The sequence below is a fragment of the Acomys minous genome (assembly GCF_964271855.1).
Source record: "Acomys minous genome assembly, chromosome: 15".
NCBI lineage: Eukaryota > Metazoa > Chordata > Mammalia > Rodentia > Muridae > Acomys > Acomys minous.
Window position 1 is genome coordinate 18,095,713 of NC_140497.1, and position 25,492 is coordinate 18,121,204.

The 25,492-nt window shown below is 49.5% G+C and overlaps 1 protein-coding gene across 1 annotated transcript; it reads left to right on the top strand.

Annotated features, from left to right (window-relative positions):
* The first annotated feature begins 7,631 nt into the window (after window positions 1-7,631).
* On the top strand, window positions 7,632-22,061 carry EIF4EBP1 (eukaryotic translation initiation factor 4E binding protein 1). The gene is made up of 3 exons (XM_084759329.1): window positions 7,632-7,849; window positions 19,843-20,022; window positions 21,625-22,061. Exons 1-3 carry the CDS (start codon window positions 7,708-7,710, stop codon window positions 21,654-21,656), a joined length of 354 nt encoding a protein of 117 aa, XP_084615455.1. The 5' UTR covers window positions 7,632-7,707; the 3' UTR covers window positions 21,657-22,061.
* The last annotated feature ends 3,431 nt before the right edge of the window (window positions 22,062-25,492 follow it).

The following is a 25,492-nucleotide window of genomic DNA, read 5'->3' on the forward strand; positions in this document are numbered from 1 at the left end:
CCCTCTCTGTCTTATTTCGTATCATGATAACACTAGGCTTGTAGAATGACATGGAAGATCTTCCCGTGCCCTGGAGGAGTTGTACAACATTGGTGTCTGTTTTTCTTTGTTCCAGTACTTGGGAATAGAGGGAGGAGGAAGAGGAGGAGGAAGAGGAGGAGGAAGAGGAGGAGGACCACTGCAAGTCTGAGTTCAGTTTGGTTCACATGGTGGGTTTCGGGCCAGCCAGGCCTACAGAGTAAGACCCTGTTCTGTTTCAAAATAGAACAATTTCCCCGCAATCATCAGGGCTGCATGTTTTCTCTTTGGGGGAGAGTGTCTATTTTATTTTAATCACAACTGCCTTGTCCACCAACCCTTGATGGAGGCAGTGGCTGAGCCACAGTCTTCTCACTGCAATAGACCCGGAAGTTATCAGGTTCCTCTTCAACTGTTCGACTCTGAGGTCTGTGGGTGGGGTCCAAGGTCACAGGCTCTGCAGCAACAGAGATGGGAGGAGCCTATCATTTATGTTGCTGGTCCAGCTTTCTTTGCTGGCAACGCGGTAGTGGAGAGATGGCTCAGAGGTTAAGAGCACTGGCTGCTCTTCCAAAGGCCTTGAGTTCAATTCCCAGCAACCACATGGTGGCTCATCACCATTTATAATGAGATCTGGTGCCCTCTTCTTGTGTGTAGGTATACATGCAGGCAGAGCACTGTATACCAATAAATAAACCTTAAAAACCAAAACCAACCAACCAAACAAAAAAGAAGTAGCGTTCAGTTTGTAAGACATTTGTCTCTAGAAATTAGATGTTCGACCTTGTACCATGCCTTCCTAGGAAGACTCCCTCAAGGTCTTTCTAATCCAAAGTGAAAACCGGAAAAGGGCAGACGGCAAAGGTAGAGCTGCTAATTTAGAGCAATGAACCAGGAGGGCATGGTGTTGGCAGCCAGATCTGCCATGGAAGAGGCAGCCTTGAGGCTGATTAGCTGGACAACCGACCTCTGTTGGGCTGCTGGGAGCTGGGATGCGGAACTATGCCAGAGGAGAACAAAGAAATTACGAAATGACTTAATTTTACTATTTATTTCATTAATTTCTATTTTTTATGTGTATGGGTACTTTGCCGGCATACATGCTTGTGCAGCCACGTGTGTGCATGGTGCCCTTGGAGGCCGGAGAAGAGTGTTGGATTCCCCGGAAGTGGAGTTCGGGAGAGTGGTGAGACACCGTCTGGGTCCTGGGAACTGAACCTGAGTCCTTGCCGAGAACATCAAGTGCTCTTAACCGCCGATGGAGCCATCTCTCCAGCCCCTGAATGGATTTTATTGAAAATAAATTTCTTTTGGCTTGGAGCGGTGGTGCATGCCTGTAACAGGAGGTGGCAGGGGAAGGATTTAGGCCAGGGCAGGCCTTTATGAGGCAGGGGTTAAACAAAGCAAAGTGTAGGACAAGCAGGAAGGCGCTAGAGGGCGCCCTGGCCCAGTAGCTGCAGGGCCGCAAAACAACCCTAGGGCATCACTCTTTTGACAGCAGCCTCTTGGGTTCCGCTTGCACTTCCCACGCTCCACTGTGGCTTCAGAAAAGCAATTTCCAGCCAACCCCCTTCCCACCACATCCCCAGGCCTCTCTTCCCTTTTTATTTATTCACAGGCGTTCTCATGTGTACGTGTTAACCTCTGACCCAGGAGTTAGGGACCAGACTATCTTCTGGAAAAGTACAAGGCCTCCAGCATACTAACGCACATAATAAATGTCTCCTTTTGCCTTATTTTCTGCCTCAGATAAGGGAGATGTTTGGCTTTGGGCAGCTGTCCAGGCCTAGGAACCGGAAGGCAGGCTTTTCTGCACAGCTTTTTAGAGTCCCTCTAAGTCTACTGTGGCCCCAGGCAGGCTACTGTTTTACACAGGCAACTCAAGTCACCCCTGCCCCCTTTTTCCCCCCAAAGTGATTTGTGAAGTCCACAGAAATAGAAAATGGATTTGAACCTAGGACCTTCCTGTCCTGATACTTATGGACTTAACACTTTATCATCAGCTTGGAAATCTATTAGACGATTTGAAGCCGGAAGGATGGGTGCTGGGATTCAGTGTGAGTCAGATGAAGGGAAGGCAAAGGCAGTTACACTGGAGCCTAACCAGGGTCCTACGAAAGGACCAGTGTCCTTACCCAGAGAAGCAACCACTCCCAGGTTCCTGTGTAGAGCCGAATGTCCCAATTCACATGTTCACGTCTTCCACCCCAGTGTGATAATATTGAGAGGCGTGACCTTTGGAAAGCAACTGGGTTTAGAAGGTCATCGGGTCACCCTACAGTGGGACTGATGTCTTTATAAGACAATGAAGAGACCCCAGAGCATATACGTTCTCTGTTGGCCGGCTGAGGGAGGACACAGCAGGAAGGCAGCCACCCAATAGTCAGCAAGGGAGCCTTCAGAGGGAACCAAATCAGCTGGCACAGTCTTCTGTGGCATTCTAGTCTCCAGAACTAAGGAAAACAAACAAACAAACAACAGATAAGGACTGAGGGATGCTGGGAAAACCTGGGTATATTAACCTGGCTTTGTTAAATAGGCACCTCACCCCCTTGTCCTGCTTGTCTAAACATATGCTCCTACGAACAGCTCTGTGGTATCATGAAATACATATTTATCTTTGTTCGATTTTTGGACATACAGTTCCTTAAAGCCTTGAACTCTGGGAGTAATAAATTTGTCTTCTGTATGGAAGATCACCATTGGCTTAAGGCCCATTTCACAAACAGAACTTGTGTCTAGGTTAACTGGGCCCAGAACCCATGGCTGAGTAGGTGATAGGCCCCAGGGGAAGACCCACCGTTACTACCCAAACTGCCCCTACATACGCATCTTTATTCCATAGATTAGGACTTTGCTAAATCCTCACTAGACAAGCGTCTCTTTGCAGTAGGTGGTGATTGACACAGAGATATACAACTGGTCAGTATACAGAAAACAAAAAGAGATTGTGGTCCAGGTGTGGCGGCACATGCTTTTAATCTCTGCACTCTGGGGGCAGAGGCAAGCAGATCTCCATGAGTTCAAGGCCAATGTGGTCTTCATAGTGAGTTCTAGCCCAGCCAAGGCTACACAGGGAGAACTTGTCTCAACAACAACAACAACAGTTTGACAGAGATTGCAGAATGCTGAGAGAGAGAGAGAGAGAGAGAGAGAGAAATAGAAAGACTGAAACAGCCTTTCCTGGGAAACAGGAAAACAGGATTTCCTGGGCACAACAGGGCCACAGCACACAGGAGCTCATAGTAGCTCTGTGTGTAACCACAACACTCGAGAGATCAAGCCAGCCAAAATCCCAGTGTGAATGAAGAAAGGCCTAGGATACCTGCCCCCCAGGCGAGGAGCTGTTAGCAACTGACGGCTTCCAGAGAAGGGAGTGCCAGTTTTCTCCAGGAATGTGAGCTCTGGTGGGCTACACATCTTTCAGTGGATAGTCTGTACCTATACACACACTGGTAGTACTCTGTAGGTTTAAGAAAACAATAGAGAAATTTGAGAGGGAAAGTGCTCTTGAAGGGACATGGGAAGACTTGGAGGGGAGGGACCAGAGGTGGGTTTGCATATGCATATATAAAATTCTCAAAAAAAAAAAAAAAACAACCCACCACCCCACTATTGGCTCAGTCACGGGGTGTCCCTAGATAGCTTTATGATGGGGTCACCTCAAAGATCAAAGCATGGTCTGGGTGGTAGCAGCCCACGTCTTTAATCCCAGCACTTGGGAAGAAGCAGAGACAGGCAGATAGATCTCTGTTGGAGTTGGAGGTCAGCCTGGTCTGCAAAGCAAGTTCCAGGATATCCAGGGCTGTTACATAGAGAAGCCCTGTCTATAAAGACAAAACCAAAACCAAAACCAAAGCCAAAACCAAAACCAAAACCAAAGCCAAAACCAACTCCCCCCCCCCCCCCCAAAAAAAGCCAGGCCTGATCAGAAGGTTGACACTTCCATTTCCACGTTCAACTTGCAGGGAAGGGACAGGGGCCAGAGCTGCACTTGATCATCAGTGCCCTACCATGTAATCAAGCACACCTATGTAAAGAAGCCACCACAACACGCCAGGACAGAACAGGGGGGGGGTGGGGGGGGAGAAGGAGAGTCCTGGTAGCTGAACACGTCAGGTTGCCTGGAGGGTGGCATGCCCAGATGCTGTGTGACATCCTAGGGAAACGTGGACATCTATGCACAAATGGCAGGCCAAGGAAATCATTTCATATGCATGAAGCATGACAAACCAATGGGTTTCTTAAGGCTACTTAGAAGAGTATGTATGATTCAAGGCCAGGGCCTCACTAAAAAGCCCAGCCCAGTACGGTGATGACTCATGAAGGTTCTATCCCTTGAGCTCCCTGAATAACCAACTTGCAGGGAATTCCCTGCAACACCAGAGACTTCCCTGGTCCAAGCAACTGCTTACTGCTCAGATAACTTTGGGGGATGGGCCACCTTTGTCTTAATAACTTAACTTCTTACTCTTTTGAAACTTCCCTGAGCTTCCCAAGGCCCAGTAAGTTTAATTTATTTTCTGAGTTATGTGTGTCTCCCTCTCCCTCCAACAGAGAATGTTTCAAATTGGAGTAGGGGGCAGGGGAAGGGTATGTGTTGGGGGGGGAGGGGGTATGTTGCACAACAGCTGAAAGGTAGGGCAGTTTCTCTCATGCTTGGCTATGTGCGTCTTCCAGTCTGGTTCTTCACTGAAGGCTTTGTAATGTTCTTCATAATAAACCGAAGGATGTAGCAAGTTCTAGGAACTGCTGTGGCAAACTATTCAAGCCAAAGAAGGTGAGTTGTGGGAATGCAACTGACGACCAGCACTTCAAAGCACACAGGACACAGTCTCCTCTTGAACCTGGAATCTGAAGTCTTCTGTTACTACAACCCCAATTTGGCAGGTCTGACACTGTCTTCAGGTAGGCAGAGTCACAATCCGTCCTGTATTGTCTGCGCCGTAGGATTGCTTTGCTCTTGTGAGAAATCTCCGCATCCACATCTGATGAGACAAGTATTGGCTTGACCTTGTCTGTGAGGGGGGTCTTTCTCCCCCCACCTCTCAGACAAGGTCATATGGTCCAGGTTGCACTTGAATTGTGTTATATAGCCCAGGATGACCTCAAACTCCTGCTTACGCTTTCCAAGGACTGGGAGAACAAATGTTGGCCACTATACCAAGTTTCTTGTATCTGTTACATTTTTTTAACACTTATTTATTTTGGTATGTGCATATGGGTGCATGTAAACACATGCTATGATGCTCATGTAGAGGGAAGAGGTCATTTTGTGGGATTCCGTTTTCTCCTTCCATCATGAGGGGTCTAGGCGATCATCTTCACCCCCTGAATTTACCCAAGTGCCTTGTCCTTAGGAGTCTTAGGGTCTTACTCAGTGTTCTATTGCTGTGAAGAGGCACCGTGACCTGACGCACCATCACCACTGCAACTCTTCTAAAAGAAAGCACCGAATTGGGGCTGGCTTCCTGTTTCGGAGGTTTAGCCCGTTATCATCATGGTGGGGAGCCGGGTGCGTGGTGCTGGAGAAGTAGATGAGATTCCCATACGAGGCTCTTCAGGCAGCAGGAAGAGAGCCGCTGGACTTGGCTCGGGACTTCTGCCACCTCAAAGCCCACCCCCCAGTGACGCGTTTCCTCCATCGAGGCCACGCCTCCTAATCCTTGTCAAGTAGTGCCACTCTCCGGATGCTCAAACATTCAAATGTATGAGCCTGTGGGGACCATTCTTATTCAAACCATCACAGTAGCTATCTTTGTGCCAGGAAGCACAGGGCTTCCGATGAGCAGCCAAGCTGTCCCAAGCTTAGTTATCGCCAGTGTTTTAGTTTCTTTGTGGCCATTAGACTCCGTTCTTTACTCACTCCACTTAAAAATTGAGACAGAGGGACTGGAGAGATGGCTCAGAGGTTAAGAGCACTGACTGCTCTTCCAGAGGTCCTGAGTTCAATTTCCAGCAACCACATGGTGGCTCACAGCCATCTATAATGTGATCTGATGCCTTCTTCTGGAGTGCAGGTGCACATGTAGGCAGAATACTGCATAAATAAATATATCTTTTTAAAAATTGAGATAGAGTCTTATCTATAGCTATATAGGTGAGGATGGTCTTGAGCTTCTGATCCTTCTACCTTGACTTCCTGAGTACTGGGATCACAAGCTTACACAGTGCCACCACATCCAGTTTTTACATGGTGTTTGGGATTTAGCATATACTAGTTAAACTGTCTACCAAATGTGCTGCATTCCAAGTTTCCCCCCTCCCCCGTTTCTTTCTCTCTTTCACTTTTTAAGACAGGATCTCACATTGTCTGGCCCAGGCTTTTCCTCAATCTCACCATAATCATAGCTGCCCTCGACTTTTTGGTAATGCTCCTGTCTCAGTTTCTTTGGTATCAGGACTATATGAGCTATCATGCCTGGCTCAAACTTTCTGTTTTTGTTTGAGATAGGTTCTTGCTGTGTAGCACAAGCTAGAATTCTCCAACCTCAGCCTCCCAACTGCTGGGCTAAGAAGTGTGTAGCACCACCATACCAGGCTTGAATGTTGAGCTTTGTAAGCAAGTCCTTCCCTGAAATCTTAATTCCAGGAAACCTAGGTCCTCTAGTGCAGCCAAACAAGGCAAAAGCAAAACTCCTTTCAGCATGTTTCTCCCAAAGGGAGGTAGGTGGCCCGCTGTGTTCTCTCAAGTGTGGTGAGAGACAGACTAGCCCGGACAGCAGTGAAGACTGGGTTCTGGTCCTACCTCCACCTCAGATATTAAGCAGCTCTGTGATCATACAAAACCCTGTCCTTTCCTGAACTTCCGTTTCTGTTACTTATCGCGGTTGCTCTTGGCGTGTTTTGTTGCGTTGAGATGGGGATCTCGCTAAGCAGCCTGGGCTATCCTGTAACGGGATTTTCATAGGGTTTCTGCCTTCCCAGTGTCGAGGTTATAGGCATTTTCTACCACATGAAGGTTGACACAGATCCCCTGACGGTCCTTGTTTCCTCCCTAGTGACTATTAGACTAAGCGCTAGAGTAGACCCCAGCTCAGGGATGATTGGGTTCTCTGACTATCTCTGATTCTTTCCAGTCCACCCTTCACGGAGTTCCGATCCTGCTCGTTCCACATCAGATTTATAGTCAGTTTCTAGCTGCCTGGCTAGTTCTCTCTTACTCATCCGCCACTCCTTTCAAGGCCAGGAATGTGCATTGTGCAGCCGCTGCTCTGACTCCTAAGGCACTGTGCAAGCTGAAGAGACTTAAAGAAGAGGGAAAGATCAGCACACCCTTAACTTTCTTCTCTGAGGACCCGCCGGGGATCGGGGATCGGGGATCGGGGATCGGGGATCGGGGATCGGGGATCGGGGATCGAGGGTCACATCCTAATTATAGAAAGCAGTCGGTCTAGTGAGCTGAGACGCTGCCACAGTCACCTCTACATGGTTCTTCCCAGCGCCTCGGGGAGGGACCCAGGAACCCTAGGGGCCAAGACTGGGGTTCCTGCACTGGAGAGGGCAGAAGTTGCCTAGGTCAGCAGCTGGGAACCACTTGCAGGCGGCGGGCTGGAGCTGGGTGGGGACAGGCGGACCGCAAATCTCAGGGGGCGTGGAGCCTAGGCGGAAGGGGCGGGCCGGGCACGAGAAGGGCTGGGCCGAGGTGCCGCGGGGTTGCAGGAGGGTCGTGGGCGGCGTGCAGGAGACATGTCGGGGGGCAGCAGCTGCAGCCAGACTCCCAGCCGGGCCATCCCCACTCGCCGCGTAGCCCTCGGCGACGGTGTGCAGCTCCCGCCCGGGGACTACAGTACCACCCCCGGAGGCACGCTCTTCAGCACCACCCCGGGAGGTAGGCGCGGGCCGGGGTCCCGGGCGGCTTTAGGGTCTGGAAGATACTTCGGGATCCGGAGTCACACGTGCGACTGGGATGGCGGCGCTCAGGGGGTTCAGTAGCTGGGTAGAACGGACAAGAGGCGTCGGAAAGGCAGCAGGGGTTACCGTCTGGGTTGCCCGCCTTCTGGGTGTGGTGGAGCGTGGTCTGGAGACGGTGCTGCAAACAGCCTTTTCGTGGGAGAAACAGCAGGGTGTCCCAAGCACATAGATAGGCGCTCTGCCAGGATCACCATGTGCTTACGCGTGGCCTCTGTGGGTGTCAGGGTAGTTCTGGGGTGGGACAGGATGGAAGTCTGGGTGGCTCCACCGATCAGGGTAAAGAGTCTGGCCTGGAGATTAAGTTTAGTCGATCTCCCTCGGAATAAATGATGCCTGCACACTTTTTGCCTTCAGGGGGCAACCCTCGTTTTGCGTTGGACACTCGCTCATTAATGGAGGCTGGACGCTGAGGGTGCTCCCTAGCCCAGGAGCACGTCTTGGCCACCTGTGGCTTGAAGCCTATTTAGAGAGAAAGAGAGGTCTCGGCAGGGGCCGCGGCCAGGGCAGTGCAGAACAACACGTTCCTCGGGCCTGGGGTGGGGTGGGGGCTGGGGGTGGGAGGGCCGAGTGATGCATTCGCTCAAGTGGCGGAGGATGAGGAAGAGGAAGCTGAGTTGGCGCGGGTGGGGGCCGGCCTCCGGGAACCAGGCATTCCCAGCTTGCCCCTGAGCCCCAGTATTGGCGCTGATGAAACCTACCCGCCCGTTTGCGTGATGAAATCCTCGCGGCTCACTACTTCCCTCCCAATCCTCGCTCTGCTCCCACCCACTTTGCGCTTCTCCCCTCCCTGGTCTCCTCCCCCAACGACTCCTCTTACAACTCAAAAACAGGAGAGATCCTGGCGCTGTGCTGACCCTTGGGCTACTGCTGGCGCGGCCAGGCCACATGCCTGTTTTCTCAGGCAGCTGTCCCTACACCGGGGGGGGGGCAGAGCCAGAATCCAGAACCAAGGCACAGATGGAGGGATCTTGGAGATGAGCGTCTGGTTTGTGCCTCTCGGTCTTACAGAACACTGCACCAAGGCTCCACTGCTTGGGCACGTGCCTGTTATGCATTGTCATGCTGGGTTTCTAGACTCTGCAGGAAAGCTGAGCCTAGGCGGCTCTCGCGTTCATTAGGAACGGCCCAAGGACAAGTTCTCTGCAGCCTTCTAGCCTCCCTTTACTGGTGCTCTCCATCCCTTTCTGGCCTCTTTTTAGTTCACGCTGTTGCACCCTTTGCCTTTTTTTTTTCCCGTAGAACTTTGCGTTATGCTCAGACTTCTACAGACAGTCGAGTCTTTTTAGGTGAACCTGGGTGGTTTTTTTTTTGTTGTTGTTTTTTTTTTGAGACAGGGTTTCTCTGTGTAGTCTTGGCTGTTCTGGACTACCTTTGTAGACCAGGCTGGCCTCGAACTCACAGCGATCCACCTGCCTCTGCCTCCCGAGTGCTGGGATTAAAGGCGTGCGCCACAACGCCCGGCTGTTTTTGTTTTTGTTTTTGTTTTTGTTTTTTAAATAGGCACAGAGGAGGCAGGCCTTTCAGGGAAATCTTTTTTTGCGCCGCCCCCCCCCCCCTCATTTTCTGGGTGGACAGGTTAGCTGAGTGGCAGTAGCCAGTACTGTTTGTAAGGAGCTCTGATCCCCTTCTCTTGGACTGGGAAGTGTGGAAGTTGGCAAACCTTGGGGTTCCCATTCTCTTTGAAGAGGAAGGCGCATCCGTGTAGCATGGTTGTTTCTTAACTGAAAGAAACCAGCTGGCCCATGCCAGGTTTGTTTGTTTGTTTGTTTGTTTGTTTCTTTCTTTCTTTCTTTCTTTCTTTTACACAGTCCATAGCTTAAGGAAAGTCTTGCTTGTTTTTTCCCAAACCAGCAAGCCTGTTCTTTCGTTAAGGAGTCGGATCTTGTCCCAAAGGCCATCTATTCTAGGTCATCTCTGCTAAAAGCGCAGAAGCTTGGACCATTTGTTACAGACTGTTCTCGTAACCTAGAACCCCAGTTAAATACGGAGTTTGAAGCCAAAGGTCTACAGACTGAGTTAGAGGAGAGCCAGGGCTACCCGGAGATCCACCTGTCTCTGCCTCCCGAGTGCTGGGAGTGCCGGGGCTAACCGTGTTCACCACCACATCTGGCCATTCTGTCTTCCGTATAGTCTCCCTGGCGAGTACCCTTTGGGGGTATTTCTAACAGGTCTGACCTACGCTTCTCTGCAAATCCATCTAACCGTTGTATTTTCCTACATATGTCAGGGGCCGGCTGGGAGATAAAGGTCCAGTTAGTCACCTTGAGATTTGCAGTGACCTCCTGATCTGTAGGAGCATGTAGCCTGCGCACTTGATGCTAGATTGAGATATTTGCATAACCATATGTGTGATTGGGCCGCATTCCATTTTGAGTACTCATGAATTCCAGGTGAAAGGGAAAAACAACACACAAACAAAACCCGTGCATATGTGGGTTGTTTGTTGTTGTTGTTTTCCTTCTTTGATATTTAGGAGTCTGGCAAAGTAGATTCCGTCTGGGCATACGCCAGGCTGGCATTTCTTGAACTTAGGCTTTCTACACACTTTGGCTTATGACTGACTTGTAAAAGACTGTGAGTGCTTCATGAAGAAACACTGCAGTAAGTCCCTCCTGCTGCTGAGGATGGCTTTGGAGCAGCTGTGTCTCTGAGGCAAGGACATGGCAGGTGACCTGAACCATCTCCATTCCTGGGACTTTGCTAACTCTGTAGACCAGGCTGGGCTCGAACTCACAGCGACCCACCTGCCTCCGCCTCCTGAGTGCTGGGGTTAAAGACATGCACCACCACTGCCCGGCTAACCTAAGACATTTCTGAAGGGAGTGTTCTACGTGAATGTTTGAGCCTATGAGTCTTTGAGATCACCATCAGTAGTACCATAAACAGAATTTTCTAGTCAACGCCCAGGATGGACGTTTGACCTCTAAACCTACAGAAGTTGTTTGGGTGGTCATACCTAAGTAGTACCTGGCTCACGTTAATCACGCAAGCAGGTAGGGTGGCAGGTGTTAATGACACTGTCTTGTTAAGTAGACAAAAGTGGGCACTTGTGAATGTAGTGGTATACGCCTTTAATCCCAGCACTCAGCCGAGGCTGGTGGGTTCTGTGAGTTGGAAGGCAGCCTGGTATTGAATAGTGAGTTCCAGGTCAGCCAGAGCTACACTGTTGAGACCCATTCTTAAAAAAAAAAAAGTCTCTCTCTAGGAAGCCAACCTTGAAGTGGCTGCTAATTGTTTAGCCACCAGTTCTGGGAAGAGGGGGAGGTGGGCTGAGCACTGATCTAGTGTCTTGATGTCCTGGGGTCACATGGAAGGGAGAAGTTCCTGCTGAGGATATTCAAGGCAGAAAGAGAGAGCTTGGGCACGGGGACAGTAAGGAGATAGAGCGGTCCCCATGTCTGCATCTCACACACCTGAGTTTCCTTTTAAAGGGTTCAGAACATTGTACATTAGGTTCCAGAACATACTACTGAAAGTGGAGGAGACTTCAAACTCGCTTCGAAGCCTCTCGGTGTTTAAGGCATGTGCTACATCCTGGCTAGGAAGGTGGCTGGAGTGGGAGGGTTGGGACTGCTAGGTAGGCAGATATCGCCGAAAAAGGATACAGGCCTGGGGCTGAAGAGCCCGGCTCAGGGTTGAAAAGTGCTTGCTGCTCTAGGAAAGGACTGCCCTTCAGCACCTGCAGCTGTCCCTGGACCTCTGCCCACGGTGATTCTAGCCGGAGGGGTGCTCTCTTATGGCTTCCTCAGGAACCTCTCCCCAAATTAAAAAAAAAAATAAAAAAGTTTAGCAGATTGGAAGTGAACTCCATGACAGCCAGCTATGCACGAGGCCCTAATTTCAATATCTAGTATCACAAAGGAGGGAGGGGGAGGAGAGACGGAGGCGGAGAGGGCGAGTGTCGAGTGTAAGAGAGGATGGGCATGTTGGGAGTTACGGCTACTAGATGTTGGGCACAGACTTTGAGTTATGAGAGGGATAAAGTCGAGGCATGCGTTCATCAGTGGCTATAATTAGCCCTGCAGTGTTTACTAGAAATCAGGGAAGAGAAACCTTAGCCATATCCTTATCTACGCAAAGCCTTATCCTTGCTTACACAAACACGCACATCCGTGACATATGCCAATTACTTTAATGGTAGGATTCGTTTTACGTTTCCTAGTGTGATACCGGAACACCGTTTTGTATACTTTGACCAGGTACTTCTGCCTCCTTTTTTCTCCCTTCCCCGTTCTCCTCTCTCTCTCCTCCTTCCTTCCTTTTTCTTTCTTCTTTACATAAGATCTCAATTGTATAGCCCAGGCTGGCCCCAACCTGTTGATTTCCCCCTGCCTCAGCCTCCTGAGGGCTGGGATTATGGGCACGCGCCATCCAGCTTAAATGTATGGAATTTTTATCTGCCAGTTGTAGGTAACAATTCAGTAAAGCTGACTGGGGACATAATTCTAAGAACCAAAGGCTTATCTCTAGAATGAAGCAACTGGACATGCATCTCCTAGCCATGTGACTTGACTTTGTAGTTTGGCCCCAGGACCACAGGACATGCTTTGTACAAAAGAGAACTCTTCTCCATCATAAATGAGAGTCTAATGAGGTGAGCCTCTAGATTTTCGTGGTCTTCAGAGATTTCATTTGTTTTGTTTTCTTCAATATAGTCCCAAAGTGGCAGGTGTTCATTATTTGCAAGGAGAGTTTGATTCTCCTCCACTGTAACGGCGAAAGTCATTACCGATTCTGGTGAAGGAAGGCAGATAGGATGGTGCTGTTTTCATTTTCACTTATTGACACAAAGTACTGAAACATTTTCCCAAATGAGCCTTTATTTGATGTTCACGAAAATGAGTTAGAATGGAGTAGCAATATTGAAAATGAGGATTGCTTAGGGTGACAGTCTCTTTTTCTTTCTTAATGTCCGTTTGTGCATATGAGTCCCCATATGTTCAGGCAAACAAACAAAAACATCTGATAGTTTCTGCTCTGCTTCTTATGTCAGCTGTCGTTCTCCGTGGTGAATGATAGTCACGAGTCTGTTGACATGCTTGTTTCTTGGGTCAGACAGGATGTTCTTCCAAAGCAATCGTTGTGTCCCCAGGATCTGATGCCAGGTCCGGTGCCCAGAAGGTGACAAGTTGTGCTCGGTGTGGTTTGGTGGCACAGTGCTCTCCTAGCATGTGTGGCGGTGTCCTGGCCTGATCTTTAGTACTAGAAAAAAGATGAAGGGGACCAAAAGAAGCCTAGAGAGAAGAAGGATTTCCCTCAGGATGTCTAGGCTCTTCCCTGGGGCCTGGGTCTCCTCTGGGACACCAGGGAGGAATTGGCTGTACTAGGTAGCCTAGCCTTTAACAAGCCATCCCCAAACTCAGTAACTTAAACAGTTTGTTGCCCATGTCTGTTCTTCGCTAAGTGTTAAAGAGTTGACTCATGCTAGAGCTGGGTTGCCTTGGGCTGCAAGGTCCAAGGTGGCCTTATCTACATGTGGGGCCACCACCTGCCTAAGTGCCTTCTTAGGGGTGGAATCATTTAGTCTAACTTGAACTTATGAACATGGTAGATACTGACCTAGGGCGTAAGCATGGGAGCCTTGTCACATCCTTTCCAAAGTATTCCTTTGTTCTTGGGGGCAGGCCAGCTTCAAGTGGGGGCAGGAGGAAGAGGGGACGGACTTCTTTGTTCTGAGACAGGATCTCCTGTAGCCCAGTGAGGAGGGCCTCAAATTTGAGGATGACCTGAATCTCCGGATCATCCTACTGCTTCTTCTTCTTCTTCTTCTTCTTCTTCTTCTTCTTCTTCTTCTTCTTCTTCTTCTTCTTCTTCTCTTTTCTTCGAGACAGGGTTTCTCTGTGTAGCCTTGGCTGACCTGGACTCACTTTGTAGACCAGGCTGGCCTCGAACTCACAGTGATCCACCTGCCTCTGCCTCCCGAGTGCTGGGAGCTACTACTACTTCTTACGTGTATGAACCAGTTTTGTTTGTTTGTTTGTTTGTTTTTGTTTTTTATTTTTTCTTGCTTCCGCTGAACACCAGGCTATAGGAAAATTGCTTTGCAGGGCTCATATCATCCAACCCACCACTCCCATTTAAACTTGAAAAGTCTGGGTTTTCTGGGCACTAGCAATTGGCTTGCGTCAGGTGTGCCTGGCAGTCCAAAAATAAGGATGAGAATACAGGACATACAGTCCGCTTAGAGCTTTGGTTTGGCAACGTACAATGTGAAGGTTAAAAAGCAGCCTTCTTAGCTGCCTGTGGTGGCACATGCTTGTGATACCAGAACTCTGGAGGTGCAGACAGGAGGATCAGCTGCTCAAGGCCCATCGGCGTTTTGAATGTATTAGCTCCCATAGGTACATATATTGAACGCTCCGCCTCCAGTTGGTGGAGCTGTTTGGAAAGGATTAGGAGGTGTGGCCTTGTTGGAAGAGGTGTGTCACAAGGGCGTGGGCATTGAGGGTTCCAAAGATAAGTATGAAAGTTTTCGGCTTACAGCTTCATCCGGCACCATGCCTGCCCGCCTGCTGCCATGCTTCCCCCCATGATGGTCATGGGCTCTAAACCCTCAAATTAAATGCTTTTATTTCTAAGTTGTCTTGATTGTGGAGTCTTACAGCAATAGGAGAAGGAACTAAAGACAGCCAGCATCAGCTAGAAATTTGAGTTGGCGCTTGGGCTGGCCTACACGAGACCCTGTCACAAAACACTCAGATGAGCAAAACAGATGCCCTACTTAAGAGGATGTGTGTTTGGACTGGAGTTGTACCCAGTGGAAGAACAATTGTGTACAAGTCCCTGGGTTTTAAACTCTAGCCCCGAAAAAGGCTGTCTATATGAGCTTGCCACATCTGCCATATGGAAAGACGGCCATCCAGCTGCCCTAAGCAATGGAACTTTTTTTCTTGCTGGAGATCCTCAGTTCCTTCTGAGGCCTCTCTTTGTCGCTTGCAGATGGGTGCCCTCTCTCTCCTCAGTTTATGGTCTTCCACCTGAGGGTCTGCGTATAGATTTCCACTTCTTCCAAGGTTACCAGTGACACCAGATCAGATCCACTCCAAAGGCCTCATAGTGACCCTCCCTATGACAGACCTTTCCAGATGCCATCTTCTGAGGTGCTGGGGTCAGGCTTCTGCGCATGAGTTTGGAGGACTACGGCAGAGTCCATGACAGCTCCCGCCCACTCCCACTGGAGCAGCACTTGCTGTTTGTTTTGGGAGACGACGTCCAGAGGGCACCCACCCCCTTTTGGTAATGACTAGTGGCACCCACGTAATGCACCAGTGCATTTTGAAGCATTTGGGGAGAGGTCGGGAAAGAGGAAGGTGCTTGGTGAGCCTTAGGATAATTTTAGCCATTTTGTTCTAAAAGTCTCTGTAAAAGCCTCATCCTCATCAGAGCCTCTTAGGAAGAAAGGTGGCTCCTTGTCCCTACAGCTGCCATATGGAAAGACGGCCATCCAGGTGCCACATTCGGTGTGTGGTAGCATCATAAGATACTTGACCCCTGAGAGAGAGAGATTCATCATTTGTTTCTCTTGCTTTGCTTTATTTATTTATTTATTTTTTAATTTTTTGAGCCCAAGGTGGCCTTGAAAACTTACTGTGTAGGAAAGAGCGCCATTGCGTTGCTGATCCTCCAGCCTTTACCTCCCAAGTGCTGGGATTATAGGTGTGCCGTGCCTCATTGCCTGGCTTCTCCTTGGTAAGTTTACTCTGCTTGCTTCATAGTTCTGGCTTAGGCTGGCCTTGAACTTACAGAGATCCAATTGCCTCTGCCTCTCTAGTGCTTGTGTGAGAGGCATGCACCACCACGGATGTCTTATTTTTATTTATGTTTTGGTCCCTCAGGGCCCTGTAAGGCAGATGCTGTCTCATGGAGCAATGACTCTAACTCCCAGGATCACTGGCATTTGTCATTTAGTCTTTGTGGTACTCCTCTGAGGTGTGAGCTTTTTTTTTTTTTTCTTATTTTCTTCTTGTGGCACAGAAAGAACTGGGAGCCAGAAATTGAGGTTTTTTTTTTTTTTTAAAGGTAGTGATTCCCACTGTGAGCCCAGGACTTCTGCCTCCAAGTCCCATGTCATTTTCACGTTAAGGGCCTGCCACTAATCAGATCCTAAAAATAGATACTGATGGCCAGTGCTTTAAATAGTGTCAGCAAGCCCGAGTAACTCCTAGGTGACAGGTGAGAAAACTAGATCCTTGGGGAATATCACCTCGCTTGTGTGTCCAAGAAAACTGACATCGGTGTTAAACCACGACTTGGGAATAAAGGCTTTATTCTTTGCGCATTCCTGGAATTAAAAGCTCCAAAGGCTGCCAGCCACGCCTACCTATATCATGATGGTTTCCATGTTCTGTGTGTCTCAGAGAGATGGAAGGTGCCCATTCCCACCCCATATTGCCCCTAAGTTTCTTTCTTGGTTGTTTCCTTTCCTTCTGGTGTGTCCCCACTTTGGCTTTGGAATTGGGTCCTGCTGTGGGTGAGACTGAGCTGCTTGTGGCAGCCTGTCACCTTCAACCTTTACAAGACAGGGTAATTGCTAGTGTCTGTGCAGGATTTCCTCCGGCCTGCCACTGATCTAACGCACACCAGAAGATGACGAAGGTGGCACTTTGAGGTCTTTGAGAGCTCCTCGAGGCACAGGCGGGGAAAATGGTAACCTGTCCACAGAGTAGAGCCAGTGAATGGCACAGCTGTGTTTCAAGACTCAGCCAGTAGCAGACAGTTACTCCACAGGCAGAACAAAATTGAACTTTGAACTCTCACCCCAGCACCCAGTAGGCTCTGGGTTCCAGTTTCACAACTGACCTGTGGTTCAGTGTGTGTGTGTTCCACCTCTACATTAGTTGTATATTTATTTATTTTACTTAAAAAAAAATACTTTTCTCATCCCTGTGGCCAAATCCCTGACAGAATTACAACAGGGATATTTATTTTGGCCCATGACTTCTGAGTGCAGTCCACAGTCACTTGACTCATTGCCCTTGGACAGAGAGCATCATGGCGGCAGGAACATGGGGCAGAGGCGGGTCTTTACTTTAGGGTGGACCGGAAGCAGAGAGAAGGGAAATAAATGCTGGGGTCTTGCTGCCTTCTAGACTGAGGTGGTGCTGCCCAAGTTGAGGGTGGGTCTGTCCTCACAGGCACTCCCGTAGGTGCACCTCTCCAGGGTCCTGCGCCAGGACCTTCTCTTCTACTTTTTGGACGCAGGGTCTTTCTAGGTAGCCCTAGCTGTCCTGGCGCTTGCCATGTAGATCAGACTGGCCTCGAACTTACGGAGATCCTTCTGCCTCCTGAGTGCTGGGAGTGGCTCCATACTTGGCAATCAGGACCTCTTAAACCTTTTTTGCTTGACCTCTCCTAGCATGAGAGTTTGTACACAACCCTAGGTATGTAGGTATATGAAATAGGTATATGAAATCAAACATTTACTGATAAAATCGTAAATTAATGACAGGTTTTTTTTGGGCATACATATAATTGGACTGTTTATTAAAGAGGAAAGCAAGCTTGCCTACTGAGACGACCTGCTTTGTTATGCAGAATGACATCCTGGCTGAATGTTTCACACTGTAGGACACAGAGCATATTTGTTCTTCAGTTGGTTGGTATTTTGTTTTTATAAGTAATCTGCAGTGTACATTGTATTGGTAAGCTGTTCTGTGCTGTCTGAGCTGACTGATAAAGCTGGCTGTAGAAGCAGGGTTGCCCTCTCCTGTTTCAGACCCAAATGTGTTTATCTCAAGTGTCCTTCACGGCTCTTTGTCTGGATGGTCTTGCCCCCTGTGACAGGAGGGACAAGAACAGCAAAACAGCCCAAGACTGAATGCCCTTGAGAGCAGCTAGAAGGGGAACCTCTGCCAGCCAAGGTCACTGCTGTTTATCCCTCGATATGAAAGTGTCTGCAATGGGAGAGAGAGAGAGAGAGAGAGAGAGAGAGAGAGAGAGAGAGAGAGAGAGAGAGAGAGAGAGACAGAGACAGCTTTGGAAGCTCAGCTATGCAGATTTAGCTCAGTTGGAACCGCAGTCTCCTGCCTCAACTTCCCTAGTCAGCTTCTGCGAGGCATCGTGAACATCCAACGCCAGCCTGCTACTTTAAGGCTGATTTCTGCTGACTGTTTGGCTGACTTCGTACTGTTTGTCCGTCTACTTCTCACCAGCTATTTTTTATTCTTTTATTTCGGCTTACTATACGCCTATGCATGTAAAACTGAAAGCATTTGCAGATCACTCTCCAGGTGGCACCAAACCATCATCAGTGCCAGGGAAGTTGTTCACTGAAAGACCAGGACTAGGTGGTGGGCAGTATGCTCCTGGACAGTCAGGAGCTCTCTCAAGGTCTTGCCTAATCCCAAGCCAGGCCAAAGTTCATTGAGTTAAAAAAATTAAAAAAAAATTTTTTTTGTTGAGAGGGAGAGAGAAACAGAGAGAGAGACAGAGACAGAGATACAGAGAGAGAGAGAGAGAGAGAGAGGCAGACAGAGAGAGAGAGAGGCAGACAGAGACACATACACACACACACACACACACACACACACAGAGAGAGAGAGAGAGAGAGAGAGAGAGAGAGAGAGAGAGAGAGAGAGAGAGAGAATATGGGCTTGGCTTGGGTGTGGGTGGGTGTATACCACATCATGCATATGGAGGCCGAAGACAACTTGTAGCCATTGGTTTTCTCCTACCATGTGGGTCCCTGATTTTGAACTCAGGTCGCCAGGCTTGCGTGGCAGGTAAGAGCCTTTGCTAGCTGAACCATCTAGCCAGCCCTTGATTTATTTTCCTTAAGTGTGATATATAACATTCTGTAATACATTAATTTATGATGTATGTGCTCTATTAGAAAGAACCTGGATACCACTCCTGCTTTTAAGAAACCAGACTTATTTGTCGCCTGCAGGAGATGAACTATAAATAGAAAGGCAGAGACAGTTTCTACATTCCTGCTGGATGCCATTGTCTACCGGAGGAGGCTTGGAACCTGATGCTTGAGATTTGTTGAAGAGGAAGCATTTAGTAAATGCTGTTGAGGGGTTAAAAATAGATCTCGATGCCGTGCTGCCATGGTAGAGCTGTCGCCTCCCCTTCCTGCCCCCCCCTCCTCTCAGTGTCACCTCATGGGTCTCCTGCAATGATTCAGCTCCCCTCCCTTGGGAAATGCTGCCTTATATGGTGGTATTTGGGCGGCTTCTTGGGTGGAGGGTCGTAAGGTTTGCTTTTGCCAGACTGGCCCTCGCCCTGGGGAGAGAGACTCACTTTGCTAGGGAGTTGGGTAGAATGGCAGTGGCATTCACCCCAACCCTTAAAGGGGTGACGCAAAGCCGGGCTGTGGTGGCGCCTGCCTTTAATCCCAGCAGTTGGGAGGCCGAGGCAGGTGGATCTCTGTGAGTTTGAGGCCAGCCTGGTCTACAGAGAGAATTCTGGGACAGCCAGGGCTATACAGAGAAACCCTGTCTCGAAAAACAAAAAACAAAAAACAAACAAACAAACAAAAAATCAAAAGAACCCCCTCAGGCACATGTAGTGGAGGTTTGGAGAAGAGCTCATCCTGAGACCTTTTTTGGAGTGGATAGAGCATTTCCTGTTTCTGCAAAGACAGGGCAGGACAAAGCTTCCTGCTTCTGGGAGGGACCCACTGTCTCTCTGCTCTGGATGACCGACCTGGGGCTCTATAGAATAGGGTGGTGTGGTGACAAGACGGCTTCCTTTCTTGTGGGCTGTGCTTGTCAGCAGCGGAGGAGGGCTGTGATCAGGTTGGCCAGGTCTCTCTCGGTCGGCCTTACTTACTTACCCTCGGTCCAGATTGTATAAAAGAACCTGCTACATCTGCTGTGGCCACACTTCCAGGAAGTGGGAAGCACAACCAGCAAAGCGTTCCAAGGAAACGTCATAAACTTCCTTATTACCCCTCTCCCCCGTCAGGAACCAGGATCATCTATGACCGGAAATTTCTGATGGAGTGTCGGAACTCACCTGTGGCCAAAACACCCCCGAAGGACCTGCCAACCATTCCTGGGGTCACTAGCCCTACCAGTGATGAGCCTCCCATGCAAGCCAGCCAGAGCCACCTGCATAGCAGCCTGGAAGATAAGCGGGCAGCTGGTGAGTGGTTGGGCCTGTCCAGGCCCTGACCGGAGAAGAACAGTGTCTGTGTTCTCTGGGGAATTCCGTGTTTCAGGGGGAGGGTGATGGTGACTGTCCACCTTCTGAGAAGCAGCTGTGGAGAGCCCAGAGGGTGGGGGGGGGGCGCATCAGTGGGAAGCAGAACTCTCATTAGTGCCAGCTCAAAAAGCTACAAGGACCTCAGGACAGCTGATCTTATGCATCAGGTAATAAATAAATGGAGAGCCAATCTAAAATGCCAGTGGCTTTACCCAGCGCCTTTCATCAGGCAGCCTACCTCTGTACAGTTGCTTGCAAAAGACCACCACACGGGCCGCTCTTGGAACACAGTGGCCCTATTTGATATTCGTGGTGCAGGAGACAACTGATCAAAGACATGGCGTGCCTCCCCGCTAGGAAATTGCATGTCTGCAACAAAGAAAAAAAGTAAACCTAGGTATCTTCAGGCAGGTTACTGGCCTTTTAACGGAGACAGGCGGACAATGCCTCCTATTGTCACCGAAGCTTTGACATTTATAGCTAGGTCCTTCCTGATTCCTCATCCCCCTAATCAAAGCAGCCACCCTGGCAGCCACATGTGCGGTCTTAATGTGCTCTTGTGGCAGGGCGTTTGAGCTCTCCTCTGTGGGACAGTGTTGCACAAGCGTTTCCACCCACCCTCCGTCGTGGGAGGACCACCTTTGTGACTCTCTTCACTTTGAAGGCAAGTGTACTGGGCTCAGCCAGAGATCTGCTCACACCCACTGACACTGTAGGATGGGCTTCCTAATTACCCTGAGAACCCAGCAGCCCAAGACAGACAATATTTATCCTGCTTGGACTGGGATGGAGGTGGGTGGCAATAGGGAGGCAGACATGACTGGGTGCAGACAGCAATGTGACAAGTGGCTCTCACTTTTACTTTTTTTTTTTTAAAGATTTATTATGTATACAATGTTCTACCTGCATGTGTGCCTGCACACCAGAGGAGGACACCAGATTGTTGTGAGCCACCATGTGGTTACTGGGAATTGAACTCTGGACCTTTGGAAGAGCAGCCAGTGCGCTCAACCTCTGAGCCATCTCTCTAGCCCCCACCTTTACTTTTTTACCTCACGCCAAACCTGACAGTTCAATGAAGTTAGGCTACACCTGAAATTGTCACTGTTAAACTGAAGGCTGTCATTTACCCTTGCTGGCACATCTACCCTGTCCTAGTTTCTCATGGTACCCCTCACCCCAAACAGTGGCCTAGTAGCCTCATATAGTATTAGCATTAGTAGGGAGAGGGTGTGGGGTGTGAGGAGGTGGTGTATGGGATGCGTAGTTTTAACTCTCCTTACTGGACACAAGAAACAAAGCTCCAATCCTTGGCCCACATATTAAAACTCGAATTTACAGAACGTTCAGCACTGTCACCTCCGTTAGCGCAGAAGCCTGCTCTCCTAGCCCAGTGAGCTTGTCTCTTTTCTCTTTGGCAGCATCTCCGCCTCCACTAGCCCTACGAGCATAAGAAAGATGAAGTTTCCTCCCTAGCCTCTAGGTTTGGAGGGTTCCCATTTGCCACTTGCTTACTGGCCCTCTGGTCTTGTCTCTCCACAGGTGAAGAGTCCCAGTTTGAGATGGACATTTAAGGGACCAGCCATAGGACGGAGTGATGCTCTCTGGACCCCCTGAGGCCCTTGGAAGGAGAGCCACAGTAGTCAGGCCTTATACCAGGCAGACATTGGGTGTGGGCCGGCCACCCAATCCCACTGCTCCTCACTCAGGGCTCTTGCTCCGCCTTCAGTTCTGTGAACACCAGCAGATACCTCCTTGTGCCTCTGGTGATGCTGAGCTGCTACTCCAGGGGACAGACTCTCGCCCACACCCTGCCTCAAGCACCAGGAAGTGGACACAGAGGAACCCGTCAGAACGGTCTTCTGGCAATTGTAGCCTCGACCTCTGGAGCACACCTACCCTTTCCATAGGTTGGGGCATCTGGGAAAGCTACCCTTCACTTCTTGCCCTGAGAGGAAATAAAAGCCACATTTACCCTAGGCCCCAGGCTGGGCCCTGTCTCAACTGTTTTCAACTTGAAATGATAACACAGTTACTCCCTGCTCAGTGCTTATAGTGTACTTTCCTTTACGTCATCTCATGTGATTATCACACCAGGTAAGCAGAGCAAGCCTTACTGTCATTTTATAGCTGAGAAATCGGGCTGAAGATAAGCTCCATGGGAGTGGGCCAGAGCTCTGCTGCTCTGTAATTCCTGTTTTTAGTAGTAAGCATTACCTTTGTCCAGCTAGGTGGTCACCTTTCCCCTGAGCCCAGGCCAGTGTAGAGCCTTTGATCCACATGCAGCTAGTCTCTGTTGATCGTCTCTGTGTGTGCTGCCATGGGGGCGGGGTGGACGCAGAAGAGGTAATCTCTGCCTTCAGGATTTTTACTTAAGTGTAGCCATGTACCCATTAAAAAAGGTAGCATGAAGCAGATTGTATAGGATGGGTTATCAGTGGTCCATGAGGGGTGGGATGTGGGGAAGGCTTGGAGGGAAATGATGCAGCTGGGAATAGGAATGTCACAAAGGTCATACGGTCTCAGGGAGCCAGATGAGTAAGGATAGGATGTCAGTGATCCTACATGAACACAGCAGGCACTTCTGCATGTGAAGGTGCCTTAGCAATTGCTAAAGAAGAGCCATTTTTTTTTATTACTCTTGATGCCTAGGCTAAGAAGGGGTGTGGCAGGTGTCTTTCACTACAGGATATTTTGAGGCCTGGGTGTCCTGGACCAGGAAGTAGTGGCTGATGTGCCTCCCTCATAGGTTCAGGATCATCATGTTTGTTAGCTTGCCATTTGGGGAGCAGCAGGCGCCCATGGCCATATCTTTTGCTTGCCTTTTCTATAGCTGATTTGCAGCCCCTCCCAAAGGAAGCTGGGATCCATGTGGTGGTATATGAAAGGACACACAGCACTTTGCTGTGTTGACTGCACACTTAACAGCATAGCCTCCTCCCACGTGTGGAATTATGAGGCCACTGAGGGGCTGTTACCGGAACAAAGGCAACAGGGCAAACCTCATCTTGGTTAAATGAGAGGTCCAGTCAGTACCCCCTCTCTGTTAGCTTCCCAATAAAAGCATCTCATTGCCCTGACATCTCACCAGAAGTCTCGCTCACCAGTCTGTGCGTTCCAGAGCAGTTGCTATTTTCTCAGGGTCCATGTACACTCCCTTGGAACACCAGGAGCCATAAAAATGCATAGAAGTTAGCAGCTTGCCTCAGCGAGAACTGTATCCTTCAGCCTCCCCAGCATTAATTGTTGCTGGGTGCTGCGTGTTGGCAAAGCTCTGCAACCCAGCCCTTGTTCTCCAGGAAGGACAGTTGTGGGGAGATGAGCCTGCTTTGTTCATCTGGACATCCTTACATGCTGGAATCTTAATGTTGGTGTCGATGCCCTCTTAAGAAACGCATCCGTCTGGCGTGCCCACCCTCCGTTTGACTAAAACCACTGTTTGTGTTTGAAGAACTCGCTGGCAACTGCAGATAGGTACCACGAACCGGAACTACAAAGAGGCTTTATGGTGTGGTGTGTGTGTTGCCAGCTTGCGAAACTTAATGGAGATGCGATGTCACCAAGCATTGCATGTGAGTATCCAGTGCCTGGAGGCTGGACCTGTTTGGTGAATTAAAGAGGGCGCTGAGGTTAAGGATCTCGGAACAAGTTTGCTGGGGTAAATATTGGAGGTGATAGAGGCTTTACCTTCTTGAGTGAAGAGGCTCAACCAGGCGGTGAGTAGAGAACGGGCTGAGTAGGAAAAGGGAGTCTTGCTGGCATTTGATGTAGGTGCCAGAAGCAAGATGTCTTGGGAGGGTTTGAGGCTGGGGTGATGATACCCCATCCGCAGCACACTGATCTCAGTGACTGGGTGGCAGAGAAGAGCTTGCTGGCTGGCCAGCTGACATCAGTTGGCATGCTCCAGGTTCAGTGACTGATCCTGTCTTTAAAAAAAAAAAGTGAGAGTGATTGTGGGTGACACTAGACACTCTGGCTTCCATGTGCCACGTGCACATACACAAATGTGCACACGTGTGAATGCACAGAGGGAACACTTAGCAGTTGCACAGTGAATAGCAAGGAGGGCAAAAATGATCTTGGGGGCATGCATGTAGTTAGCCTGAGTGCAGTGTACAGACCTCAACTGGTAACTCTTCTAAGGGCTGCTGGCCCTCTTGTCTCCCAGGTTGCCAGACATCCCAGCTAGTATCACCTTCCTCCTGGTACCTTTCAGTGTTGACATTTAGGCACCTGAGGAAAGGGGCAAAGACAAGGCCAAGGAGCAAGTCTGTCTTGCCACCTGAACAGTGTCTCAGGCAGGGTGAGGTCCAGCAAGTGGACTGCAGGTAACTGCAGCTTCTATCCAGTGTGTTCATCCCTGAGAACCTAAACAGACACCCAAGGAATAGCTCATCCGAGGAAGCATGTTTAAATGCACACACAGAAATGTGACCAGGTAAGTAGAACAAGGACATGGGGACTGGAGAGGGACATGATAGTGTCTTAGTCACTGTCGCTGAGGAGACATGAGCATGGCAACTCCTATAGAGGAAGGATTTACTTGGGGCTCGCTTCCAGTTTCAGAAGCTTGGTCTATTATGGCAGCCAGCATGGGAGGCATGGTGCTGGAGCAGGAGCCCAGAGCTGCAGGGGGAGGAAGGGGCAAGGGGTGGGGGGAGTGAGTGAGAGAGGGAGCACTTACATCCTCAAAGTCCACCCACAGTGACATACTCCTGATAGGTTTTCTCTGCCAAATTAAAGTATAAAGGCAGTTTTATTGGGGGCAGCTCTTGGGCAGGTTCACCGGTCCCAAGGAATGGGAGCCAGGGAAGTCACCATGCAGGCAGGGAGACAGAGAAGTGGGGAGAGGAAGAAAAAATGAGCCTATATTGGGGGGTGGCAGGAGGGAACCAAAGTGTCCTGGTTTTAGAGTGAAAAGCCTCTGGCTGAGAGAAAGCCCAACCCCCGGGGTGGAAAGTTCAGCGTAGAGAGTGAGGTATGCCAGCCATGCCTTGTAATAGGTAGGGACTGAGGGATGCTGGGAGAACCTGGAGGTGGGGTCTGAAACCCCAAGGACTCCCTCAAACAAAACCACACCTATTCCAATAAGGCCACACCTCTTAATCCTTCTCAAGTAGTGCCACTCTGATGACTAGGCTTTCAAACCTATGAGCCTGTGGGGGCCATTAGCCTCCAAACCACCAACCAGCAAAGGTGGACCTGGAAGGAAGCTAGTGTGCCTGTGGACATAAAAGCGAGCTAGCATGTGCGGTAGCATGTGTACATTCAGATAACAATGGATTCACTTGCTGGAACAACAGAAAAGGCCATAACAGAATGACCTGGGTACATCTGAAACTTCGGGAAGTTGGTGGGTAACATTTTTATTCTTGTGTTATATGTGGCCGAGGCTAATGGATATCAGTAT

What these genes read in the sequence shown, in the direction of transcription:
- EIF4EBP1 (XM_084759329.1), top strand. Translation starts at nt 7,708, where the DNA reads ATGTCGGGGGGCAGCAGCTGCAGCCAGACTCCCAGCCGGGCCATCCCC. An exon ending in CTTCAGCACCACCCCGGGAG is followed by an intron (nt 7,850 to 19,842) that starts GTAGGCGCGGGC and finishes CTCCCCCGTCAG; the next exon opens with GAACCAGGATCATCTATGAC. An exon ending in GGAAGATAAGCGGGCAGCTG is followed by an intron (nt 20,023 to 21,624) that starts GTGAGTGGTTGG and finishes GTCTCTCCACAG; the next exon opens with GTGAAGAGTCCCAGTTTGAG.